Here is a 12599-nt window from a genome sequence, read left to right on the forward strand (position 1 = left end):
GCTCCGTTGTCCCCTCACTCGCGAACACAACCCCAAGGTACTTCAACTCCTTCACTTGGGGTAAGGACTCATTCCCTACCTGGAGAAGGCACTCCATCGGTTTCCTGCTGAGAACCATGGCCTCAGATTTAGAGGTGCTGATCCTCATCCCAACCGCTTCACACTCGGTTGCGAACCGATCCAGTGAGTGCTGAAGGTCACAGGCCGATGATGCCATCAGGACCACATCATCTGCAAAGAGCAGCGATGAGATCCCCAGCCCACCAAACTGCAACCCCTCCCCACCCCGACTACGCCTCGATATCCTGTCCATAAATATTACAAACAGGATTGGTGACAAAGCGCAGCCCTGGCGGAGGCCAACCCTCACCTGAAACGAGTCCGACTTACTACCGAGAACCCGGACACAGCTCTCGCTTTGGTCGTACAGAGATTGGATGGCTCTGGTAGAGACCCCCTCACCCCATACTCCCAGCAGCACCTCCCACAGTATCTCCCGGGGGACCCGTTCATACGCCTTCTCCAAATCCACAAAACACATGTAGACCGGTTGGGCATACTCCCAGGCTCCCTCCAGGATCCTTTGCGAGTGAAGAGCTGGTCCGTTGTTCCTCCTCAACCCGAGGTTCGACTATCGGCCGAACCCTCCTTTCCAGCACCTTGGAGTAGACTTTACCAGGGAGGCTGACTGAGGATTGACTATTGGTTTAATTTAATTTGTTGATTAGCTGCTCAGTTAATAATCACCATTTAACGTTAGCAATCCAACACAGACCCAGTACACACCGTCCCAGTTTCATGATGTGATAACAGGATTTTGGGTTAGTGAATAAAAGAGGACCACTCTAAACTGTGGTTTAACAGTTTATTTAGACTCAGAGGAAACTATTCTTTGGTTACATAAAACTCAAGAAACAATGTGATCATCAGAATCAGATTTTACAGGATTACATCATCAGTTTAATATCTGCTTTAACATCTCTCCCCTCGAGGTTTGTTTCCTACATTTCCCAGAATGCCATTCAATAATCCCAGAGGACACACAGTATGTCAACATCACACCACTGCAAAATATAGTGAGTAAATGAATAAAACACATCCTTAACTTAAGTCAAAGTATTAATCCCAAACTGTTAAAATGTAAAGTTAAAGATCTATATTACAACTTTGTTCCTAAAATATTATAAATCTTTTTCTGGAAATATTATTTATTTTTTACTTGAAATATTATGATTTTTTTTACATGAAATATTCTAACTTTCTTTATTGAAATATTACAACTTTTTTCCCCAAAATATTACGACTTTTTTTCAGAAATATTAAGAAATGTTTTACTTGAAATATTACGACATTTTTCCCAAAATTTTATGACTTTTTTACTTGAAATATTACGAAATCTTTCCCAAAATGTTATGACTTTTTTACTTGAAAAATTACGACTTATTTCCTTTAAATATTACGACTTTTTTCCCAAAATATTACGACTTTTTTCCCAAAATATTATGACTTTTTTACTTGAAATATTTACTTTGAGATATAAATTCCTACATTTCCCAGAATGCCATTCAATAATCCCAGAGGACACACAGTATGTCAACGTCACTCCAAACAAAGTGAGTAAATTACTAAAACACATCCTTAACTTAAATGAAAGTATTAATCTTACGCTGTTAAAATGTAAAGTAAAAGATCTATATTACAACTTTCTTCTTAAAATATTGATTTTGACACAGTTAAAATGTAACTTAGTTACATTCTGCTGGTTTGTTCTTGGAACAGATGAAGTTAAGCTGGTGGTCATCGTCGATCTTTTTGACCCAGGTCCCCTCTCGGGCCATGGCTCCAGACATGTTGCATTCGTCCCCAGGCTGGCCGGGGCCCCAGTTCTTGTAGAGGACCGGCTCGTCACTGACCCAGAACCAGAAGTCCAGAGTGCAGGTGTAGCGCAGTCCCAGCCACACGTGGGGAGTGGAGGCCATCTTGGCTCTCTCCTGGACCCAGCGCTGATCGTCCTGGTTGGTGATGGAGACAAAGTCGCCATAGTGATCTCTGCAGTAGTATAACGCATCCTCCCAGATCATGTTCTTCTTGATCAGGATCACTGAATCTGTCAGGGGAGAAGGAGAGTCAATTAGTGACTGAGCCAATCAGGGGCAGAGACCCAAATGCTCCGCCCCTGGAGACAAACACAGGACAGTTTAAATAACAGCTGTAACATTTAATCATATATTTTGTGAAAACATTCGGGCTGCAGTTGAAAGTAAAATCTCAGCAGAATACTGCACTTTAAAATGTATCTGTCGTTCTATTTTTAGTGCTGCTTTTTCAACATCCAATTTGTTCAAAATAAAGTAGGAAATGATTTCCTTTCATTTGTTTTTTAATCTAACAGGCAGTTTGTTGTATTTTAGCAGAACTGAGAACACTTTATCTGTTTATTTATTGCGAGTTATATCATTATCAAAATATTCAACGATTATTCAACAACGATGAAGCTCATACCGTACAACCATAGTTCTTATAATAAACTAATAAATAAAGTGAATCATTAAACAGATGTAGATGTACAGTACCGTTAGAGAGACCTTCTGATAAACTCACCGTTGTAGCAGAAGAAGGGTTTGGTTTTATTACAGTCATCAGAGCTCCAATTTCCATTTAACGTAGTCATAGCACATGTCTTCTCAGGGTCTTGTTTACCTTCATCCCAGGATCTGAAAGAGAAACTGCTCCCATCTGACCAACTCCAGTTAGAGTCTCTGAACAGGCCGATCCAGAAAGTTTCTGCATCATTCTGGCGCTGTGTCTTGAAGTCGTCCAGCTGTTTGACTCCACTGATCAGGTCAGTGTATTTTTCTTTGCAGAATCTCTGAGCATCTTCCCAGGTCTTCTTATCCTCACTGATATAAAATGTTTTGCCGGATTTCTTGTTTTCTATGAAACACACAGACAAACTTTTTAGTTTTTATTTAGTCTCATAAAATCCTACATTATTCTTATTTCAAAACAATAATGTGATATCAATTCAGAGACTGTCCTCTGCTAAAAAATCAGAAATTAATCAGTAATCACTAATTCCCATCAGTGGTATGTTCTATCCTGAGGTAGACACGGGCAAACACACTGCAACTTAATGAAACACGCAAATACACAAAACACAAGCAAACTAAAGTGGTGCACTATGAATTCCTGCATGAAGTCATTTATGTTGAAGTAAATTCCAAACAAAACAAAGCAAGCTTGCCCATCCCCCCATGTTTCTGTAACTTTCAGGACTAACTGACTTGTGCTATGTTTCCACGTGGCCGGCTATTTTCATAAACGGACATTTCAACCTCTCCGTTTAAAAAAAATAACATCGTGCACAGCTGTCAGTTTTCAGAAAAGTGTTCGTTTACACCTACCTGTGTATATATATATATATATATATATATATATATATATATATATATATATATATATATATATATATATATATATATATATATATGCCGTTAATGCCGTCAAGAGCATGCCAGACCTGTAGGTGGCGGTGTAACGAGAAGCTCAAGCCCACGTTAGCTAATCAGAATCCAGAAAATAGCAGCAACAGCAACAAATCACTTCCTCTTTCTCTCTCTCGGCTGCCTAAACCTCCTTTTGTCTCAGTTTTCATGCAAATGTGCAAACGAAGATTTCAAAAATCTCCACTCTGGCCGGAGTTTTTAGAAAGACTCGGTTTCAGAGGAGAATTCTCCGTTTGCGTGTAAACGAAGGGCACAAATGAAGGGAAATGTCTCCAGTTTAAAAAATAACCATGTGCGTGTAAACAGGGCCTAACTGTCTCTAACCCCATATCGCCTCCACCAGCCATCTTGTCGGTGATTGGCTGGAGTGGTTTCTTGTATTTTGGTGCCCAGCCTGTGCGCCTAGTGTTTGTTTGACGTTTACGAGCCCTGTGTTGTTTCCTGAGACCGGCCTTTTTCACCGTGTGTTCAGGGGGCAGGCAGCTAGCGGGTCAAGGAGAGACGTCTACGATTTGAGACAAAACGAAATTGCGCTGAAACTATACAGGAACTCATAGTGCACCTTTATGGAAAAATCTTCATTAATTTGACAACACATGCGCAGCATTTAGCAAACACGCTGCATATACACACACAACACAACCAAATACACAAACGTGCTGTAAATACAGAAACGATGCAAAAAGAAAAGCACACAAAGTCATAAATCAAGTTGTTCCACTTAGTGCTCCCCCTAGAGGCCTGGAGAACTCCTGTTATGTAATCTGGATGCAGCGGGGTTTTTTTTGCATTTGTTTTCGGAGTTTGTGTGCTTTTCTTTTTGCATAGTTTCTGTATGCACAGAACGTTTGTGTATTTGGTTGTGTTGTGTATATTTGCAGCGCATTTACTAAATGCTGCACATGTGGTGTCAAATTATGGTAGATGTTTTCTTAATTTGCTTGTGTTTTGTCTATTTGCGTGTTTCATTAAGTTGCAGTGTGTTTGTCGGCCATGTATGGAACAAACCACTTCTGGAGGAGTTTTTTAGGGGAGAACAGACTTTATGCGCCAAATATTCTCACCGTCATAGCAGATAAATCTATAGGCTGTAGTACAAGAGTCGTCATCCCATTTGTCATCCTTCATCTTCATCCTCACACAGTTCTCCTGATTGCGTACATTATTCGGCTGTCCCGGAGACCATTTACTCTCGTTGAACTCCACCCCTGGCTGAGACCAGCGCCAGTCTCGCTGCAGCCCAATCCAGGCTCCAGCTTGATACTTTGGATGGTTTTGGAGTCTCTGCATGTCTGCCTCATTAGACACTGTGGCCAGGTCAGTGTGGTTCTTTCTGCAATACTCCTGGGCTCCTTTCCAGGTCTTCTTCTCTCCAATGAAGTGGTAGTCACACAGCTGACCCCCAATGGAAGAACATTGACCTGATAACAGAGAAGAAACTGCAGCGATGGAGCTGAGAGCTAGACAAGCATCAGTTCATTAAAAGGTAACTTTGTTTTCTTTTTAAACCTGGACTGTATTTTCCCATGTTTTTATGTCTAAGTGACTGATGTTAAAGAGTAAGATCCATTTTTTGTTTAACATTAAAACAAAATCACCATCACCAAATCCACCAGACTTAATTTGTTAACCTAGTAGCATATGCTGTAATTCTGATACATGCTAACCAAATATATGTTAGCATTAAAAATTTGGTCCAGTAACAGAAACAAAAATAAAAGAGATCCTTTTTTTTAATATAAAAACATCTGCCAAATTGCGTTCGCTAAACCCACCAGACTCCATGTAAATAATAAAGTAATTTAAGGTACAGGTGCAGACATGATCAGGTGCTGAAGGCCATCGCTGAAGCCATTGCTGGCAGGAGTTGAGTAGGCCAAGCGCTCCCGCCCCTCCAAGCAAACCATCACCTTCATCAGAGCTGGAGAGCAGTTAAGACCAGCTGCAAAAACAACTGAAGGTTTCCTGGCCACTGCGAGGGACTGGCAGCTGTTGGACCTGGAGCAGCAACGCAAGTTCCCCAACCACATTGTGACCACCACCTTAAGGCCAGATGTTGTGAGCTTGTCTGAGTCCCCCAAACAAGTGGTTCTGTTGTAGTTGTAGGATATATTTTGTGGAAAGATCATGTATAGATACCTGTGAGAGAGAGCCATCTTACCTGATAAGTTTTAAAGAGAGTTGCTCTTCAGCAGGGAGCAAAGCCACTGTGTGATCTGTATTTTGCAAATAACTGAAAGGTAAGATTCAGGTCATAGGATGATTTTGGCTCTCATCACTCCTAGGTCAGCAGAAAAGATAAGACACACAGATGTTTCAGTAATATGAACCTCATAAAACATTTTGTAGATCCTATTTGTGGATCTAAGATAGTAACTAACTGTTTGGCCTTGGAGTGAGGAGAATCAATGTGTTTCATGCATGGAGGGGCCGAAGGACCGGACAGCAGAGCCAAGATGACCTGGACTATATCCAACCGATAACAGCACCACAAGGATGGGCAGAGAAAATGTTTAAAAGTATGAGGGTCTGAGTAGCAAGCACGAGTTCCCGGGGAGACTGTCTTTTGGTAGGGTGAGGGAGAACTGCGTCCATATGCATATGTATTTACTTGGGATATCATTTCACTAAAGCTTGTTACTTTTGAATCCAGCGAATCCTGAGATTTATTTCTGATCTACCAGTCAACGGAAACTTCTAATAAAAAGGTTTGAGGTGTAGTGACCTTAACTGGAGTCAGATTACGTCTGGCCTTTCTGTGCCAGATTAGAAACGGTCAAACGGTCAAATGTTTTACCTACACAGTCCCTTGGGAAGAACGCCTGGAAGATGCCTTTGAAGGAAGCTCGCCAAGTACGGGGGACTGGTCAGCGAGTGTCGACAAGCCAGATGGAGAGCAAGGTGTTTCCCAATAGAGGTCGGAAGCAGGGGCTTTGCATCCCGATCCCTGTTCAGAGCCTTCAGTCTGTTAGACATTGATGGAGTGAGGAGGAGAAGAGCCATCCACAATACCACCGAAGCGGCAGAGAAAGCCTCAAGATGGCTATGGCTCAATAGAGGAGATCCATGTAGACAAAGTAGCTAGATTTGCCAACTGGACACAAGCTGGCATCTGACCAGCTTCAGCTGGGTCACGTGGATGAGGGTGTATGATGATGAAAGACCCGAAACACCAAATGATTCCAGGAACATCACTGAAGATATGTCCGGTAGCATCAGTAGATATATTTGCCAAGCATCGTAAAACACAGTCTACAGAAACTAAATAAAACTACCAAAAGCTGTCTTTGTTCATCTTTCTACTTTTCCAACAAACACCACTCTGGTTTGGTTGAAATAAACCCTTAATTAATCCATTTACATGTGGAGATATGCTGGCTCTATACACGCTAAAAGTCCTGATTATTTACATGGAGTCTGGTGGAGATATGCTGGCTCTATACACACTAAAAGTCCTGATTATTTACATGGAGTCTGGTGGAGATATGCTGGGCTAAAAGTCCTGATTATTTACATGGAGTCTGGTGGAGATATGCTGGCTCTATACACGCTAAAAGTCCTGATTATTTACATGGAGTCTGGTGGAAATATGCTGGCTCTATACACGCTAAAAGTCCTGATTATTTACATGGAGTCTGGTGGAGATATGCTGGCTCTATACACGCTAAAAGTCCTGATTATTTACATGGAGTCTGGTGGAGATATGCTGGCTCTATACACGCTAAAAGTCCTGATTATTTACATGGAGTCTGGTGTGGAGATATGCTGGCTCTATACACGCTAAAAGTCCTGATTATTTACATGGAGTCTGGTGGAGATATGCTGGCTCTATATACGCTAAAAGTCCTGATTATTTACATGGAATCTGGTGGAGTTTGGTGATGGTGATTTTGTTTCATGTTAAACTAAAAGGATCTTACTCTTTAACTAAAAGGTCTATCTCTGTAGAGATCCATCCCATAATGTTGTCAGACACTTAAAATAATAATCTGAGTCTGTCAGCCACTTACACACAGGAAAATCCAGGTTGGAAAAAAAAAACTAAATTACCATTTAAATCAAACCATATTATTAATTGAAGTGTGACTTGGAGTTGATGAGGAGTGAGCTGTCCAGATGATCCACTTACCCATCACAATGAACACAAACAGACTCCACTGCATCTTCACCCTGTTAGATGGTAATAAACACAGTTATGTTTGGTATGAAATCAGGATTATTTTACATGATTACTCACTGACTTTTGGAAAAGATGTTGCATTTATTGAAGTTACAACACACACAGAGACACACACACACACACACACACACACACACACACACACACACACACACACACACAGACAGACAAACACACCAGTCCACAGTGTAACACCTTGAACTGAGACATTTGCATTTTGAATTTGTGTTAAGGGAAATTATATGAAAATGATATCAATATGTTGGCAGAGTGAGGTAAGCCGTCGGGAGGGAAGGGGGGGGGAAACAGACAGAAGAACAGCCTGTCTTTATGTTTAGGGATACAGTGTATAAGCCAGTCACTCATGATGCAAATCAAAGATTTAACTATTCATCACATTCAGCTACATCTTGAAGGGAAACTTTGGGTATTTTTTCAACCTGGGGCCTAAACCATGAAGCTGGTTTAGGTGGCTATCCAGCTATGTTTCAGTTTAGTTTCCACCAACCCTGGGTTTCTGGTACTGTAGCGTTCACTATGTCACAGGTGTTCGACAGCGATGTAACGCAGGTTAATAGGTGGGAGGGACTTACCTGATTGATGTACGTGCTAGTCAAGAGTTGAAACGTGGACCAGTAAGATCCCAAAAGAGGAAAAAGACGATGTGTTAGAATCCAGAAATGAATGGGCATAGGTAATAAACGGGACCGAGTACTAGGTCTGACATGTTGTCTCGTCAGGAGAGATGCGCCACCGGTAAGCTGTTGTTTCGCTACGTTGAGCTGCGGTTTAAGTTTGTTTGTCTGTTGCGCTACTGCTGTGCTGCCGATGTGTATGTGCGCGATTTGTTTGCTTGATAACTGTTACGTTGGTCACGCTGATAAAACCTTATGTGCTGTCTGATGTTTAACGCTGTCGACTCTATAGTATCCGTGACTATATTCCAGTAAATGTTTGAAATTGGTGCGTCTCACCGTCACACAAGCTACTTCCTGGTTGCAGTGCTGGATGGAAAATGTAGTCAATTGATTTACATTGGTAATGGATTGCTGTGCACAGCGTCGCTATCTAAAACTACACTCACTGTTTTCACTTTAGACCAACATACACCTCTGTGGGTTTGGGTTACTGGGTTAATGTGTAACATTGATATTGATGTGCATTTTTGTGTTTAGATATATGTACTTTTGTTTAGTCATTGAGTTTAAACACTATGTACAATTATAATATTTATAATATTAAGTACTGCCTAGATTAAAATTTATATTCTATATATGTACATTTGTATATTATTGAGAATATGGTATATTAGGTATGTGGCTAATATTGTTGTTTACACCATAGCCTTTCTATTTCTACAGGTTTATAACCTGCTATTTGTGGACTAAACAACTGTATGTGGACAATCACTCAGTGTAAATAAAAAAACCACGAGTCATAACAACGTGTCCTCTCCTGATGCCCCGATCGGTGGGGAGATTCTTAAAGAACCGAACTGTGTGTGTGTGTGTGTGTGTGTGTGTGTGTGTGTGTGTGTGTGTGTGTGTGTGTGTGTGTGTGTGTGTGTTTGTTTGTGTCAGGCTCAATTCTGACCTGCTGCCCTTTGCTGCATATCATTTCCCCCTCTCTCTCTCCCCTTTCAAGTCTAAGCTGTCCTGTCAAATAAAGGTCTAAAAATACCTCAAAAAAAAAAAAATGTATACAGAAAAACTGTTAATGCTCAGATATTTGTTAGAGCATATAGTTTTTTAGATGGAGACCTTTGAGGGATACGTTTGAGGACCCCGGATGTATCAGAGAAGATAACTTAAATATTGAGAAATAAACAAAAACAGTTTGAAGGAAAACTGTAAACCTTATTATTATATTAATCAGATTTTACACAAGCATTATTACGTAGAATATTTGATCCATTTTCAAAACGTCTCTACATCTTAAATTTGGGTGTCTTTCAACCAAATTTCCTAAAATGAACATGGATGGTTGTATAAAACGCTCTTCTCAAGTAAAATGAAGAATCAGTTCACTATTTATATTAAATTTAGGGTGTTTTCATTCAATTTTATAGCATATTTCTGCTTTTTAAACTCAGAAATTAGGTTGACTGACACTGAATTCCAAGAATAAGTGTAAAACTCGTGGTATAAGTTGTAGCAGTGGGGAAAAAGCATCCAACGTAAAATTACCAAAATTGTCGAAAAAATTACAATTGACAATCAGTCAAACAAAGCGATAAAAAAGCAATAAAATATATCAACAAAAGCATCAAACGTTTTGAAATAAGCCACAAAACTAAAAACAAATTCAACAAAAAGTGCGGGAAGCTGGAAAAAAATGCAAACAAAATGTTCAATAAAAGATCAGCTCAGTACTTTCATTAAATTTGGGTGTTTTAGTCGATTTTATAACATTTGGAGACAGAAAAAGTGATGAAAATAATAAATGAAAGTTGAAAAGAATGACAAAAATGTCAGAAATAGCTTAAAAAATGTGGGGGGGAAAAACATTTAAAAAACGTAAAAAAAGCGCAGGAAAAACGTGACAAAAACATTGTTAAGAAGTGACAAAAAAAGGTATATAAAACCTTGGGGAAAAGCAACAGAAGTGTCGAAAAAGACAATACCAACGTTGAAAACAAAGAAGTAAATTTTGAGCCAGAAAAATAAAAAGTATCACGGTCGACAGGACGACAACACGGACATTAAGATGTGAAATCAAACAGCCGAGTTTATAACTTATATAACTTATATAGTTTATAACTTACATCTTGTGAAGTTTAGTAAAATATAAGACGTGTCAGATCTGTATCATTGCCTGGAAACATCCCACTGTTACCTTCATCTAAACATTTAGATTATATCAGATTAGATTCAACGTTCTTGTCATAGGGTTAGTATATATACAAATATACAAGTATAGACAGGACAAGAAATCTAGTGCAGTGTAGACAGTAGTGTACAGTTGGTTTACATCGTAATAGTAGTGAGAATAATATAGATATATGCAGTGTATTATTATAAGAAAAACAGAATAAATATGGATATTCAGTATGACCCATATAGACAGATATGTACAGTATGTACAGATATGTGCAGTGTGGTAACAGTACCATTGTAGTGCAGAAACAGTACCATTATAAGAGTAGTAAGAATAAGTATGTGCAGGATGAATAGTATGAAGAGCAGTAGAACATGGCTATGTATAAATGTAGTTACAGTACGTGTGTGTGTGTGTGTGTGTGTGTGTGTGTGTGTGTGTGTGTGTGTGTGTGTGTGTGTGTGTGTGTGTGTGTGTGTGTGTGTGTGTGTGTGTGTGTGTGTGTGTGTGTGTGTGTGTGTGTGTGTGTTTTATCTCAGTGAGGATTGTGTGTTGAGTGTTTCTCTGCACTGAGGCTTGGGGGGGTGAGCCTGGGAGAAAACCCTTTCTGTTGACCACCACACTAACACACTAACCAACTTACTTACAGTTACCGCAAAACTCTACTTGATCCTGGCTGTTGTGGGAGGAGGAAATAACGTAGAGACCCAGCACACACAGACCCAGTTTCATGACGTGATAACAGGATTTTGGGTTAGAGAAAAAAAAGAGGACCACTCTGTGGTTCAACAGTTTATTTAGACTCCGAGAAAACTATTCTTTGGTTACATGAAACTCAAGAAATAATGTGATCATCAGAAACAGATTTTACTAAATATAACCATCAGATATTCACCAGAACTTGAAACTTTAAGAGGAAGAAAAAATAACAAATGGTAATCATTCATGTTACAGGATTACATCCTCAGTTTAATATCTGCTGTCACATCTCTCCCCCCCGAGGTTTGTTTCCTACATTTCCCAGAATGCCATTCAATAATCCCAGAGGACACACAGTACGTCAACGTCACACCACTGCAAACAAAGTGAGTAAATGAATAAAACACATCCTTAACTTAAGTAAAAGTATTACTCCCACACTGTTAAAATTTAAAGTAAACTTAAAAAATATCTATATTACAACTCTCTTCTTAAAATATTGTTTTTAAATATTTTGACTTTTTTTCCCTGAAATATTATGACTTTTTTCTAAAATATTATGACTTTTGTACTTGAAAAATTATGACTTTTCTCCCAAAATATTACGACTTTCTTTACTTGAAATATTAAAATTTTTTACTTAAAATATTTCGACTTTTTTCCCCAAATATTATTACAATTTTTTTCTTAAAAATATTATGACTTTTCCCCCAAAATATTACGACTTTTTTTCAGAAATATTACGACTTTTTTACTTGAAATATTTATTTTGAGATGCCGTTCAATAATCCCAGAGGACACACAGTATGTCAACGTCACACCACTGCAAACAAAGTGAGTAAATTAATAAAACACATCCTTAACTTAAGTAAAAGTATTAATCCCACACTGTTAAAGGGGTGATGATTGAAGAGAATGATTATAGAGGGTATTTCACACTGTTCCTTAAGGTCTCCTAATGGGATATGTAACATTGGTTGGGCTGAAAATGGCCTGGTTGATATTTTATTGGCCCTTAGGCATCCCTGTGTTTTGGCCCTAACAAGAGCTTTTCTTCCAAATATGGTATGCTCGTGAATATTTAGATGAGCTGCGCGCTGATTGGTTGAGCGAATCCCCATACACACACATTAGAGACGCGACAGAATCTCACATTCCAGACACTGCAATGTTTCGTTACCAAATTCACTTCTGAGATTTTTTAATGCGAGAAATCAACTATATAAAGCTCAAATATGGGCCGTTTTACGAAAATTGTTGGCTAATTGCAAATTTGACGTGTCGGACATTAGGAGCTCCACGCAGTCTGACGAGAAAGCGGCAGCCTGCTGGGCTCCATACCCAGGGCAACGTCACCCTTTGTGGATACTGCACTACCGGGGCTCCGCGGCCGGCTG

At 39.5% G+C, this 12599-nt stretch overlaps 1 protein-coding gene across 1 annotated transcript; it reads right to left on the minus strand.

Annotated features, from left to right (window-relative positions):
* Positions 1-1559: 1559 nt before the first annotated feature.
* Positions 1560-8679, minus strand: LOC114561763 (macrophage mannose receptor 1-like). The gene is made up of 5 exons (XM_028587855.1): positions 8280-8679; positions 7636-7676; positions 4571-4927; positions 2602-2934; positions 1560-2107 (listed from the first exon to the last, which is right to left on the minus strand). Exons 2-5 carry the CDS (start codon positions 7667-7669, stop codon positions 1746-1748), a joined length of 1086 nt encoding a protein of 361 aa, XP_028443656.1. The 5' UTR covers positions 7670-7676; positions 8280-8679; the 3' UTR covers positions 1560-1745.
* Positions 8680-12599: the final 3920 nt, after the last annotated feature.

Source organism: Perca flavescens, chromosome 9, assembly GCF_004354835.1.
Source record: "Perca flavescens isolate YP-PL-M2 chromosome 9, PFLA_1.0, whole genome shotgun sequence".
NCBI lineage: Eukaryota > Metazoa > Chordata > Actinopteri > Perciformes > Percidae > Perca > Perca flavescens.

Excerpts from the sequence above, each read along its gene's own strand:
- LOC114561763 (XM_028587855.1), bottom strand. The coding sequence starts at position 7,669 with ATGCAGTGGAGTCTGTTTGTGTTCATTGTGATGG. Across the intron at positions 4,928-7,635 it reads GTTTGTGTTCATTGTGATGG|GTCAATGTTCTTCCATTGGG; the intron begins GTAAGTGGATCA and ends CTCTGTTATCAG. Across the intron at positions 2,108-2,601 it reads ACCCTTCTTCTGCTACAACG|ATTCAGTGATCCTGATCAAG; the intron begins GTGAGTTTATCA and ends CTCCCCTGACAG.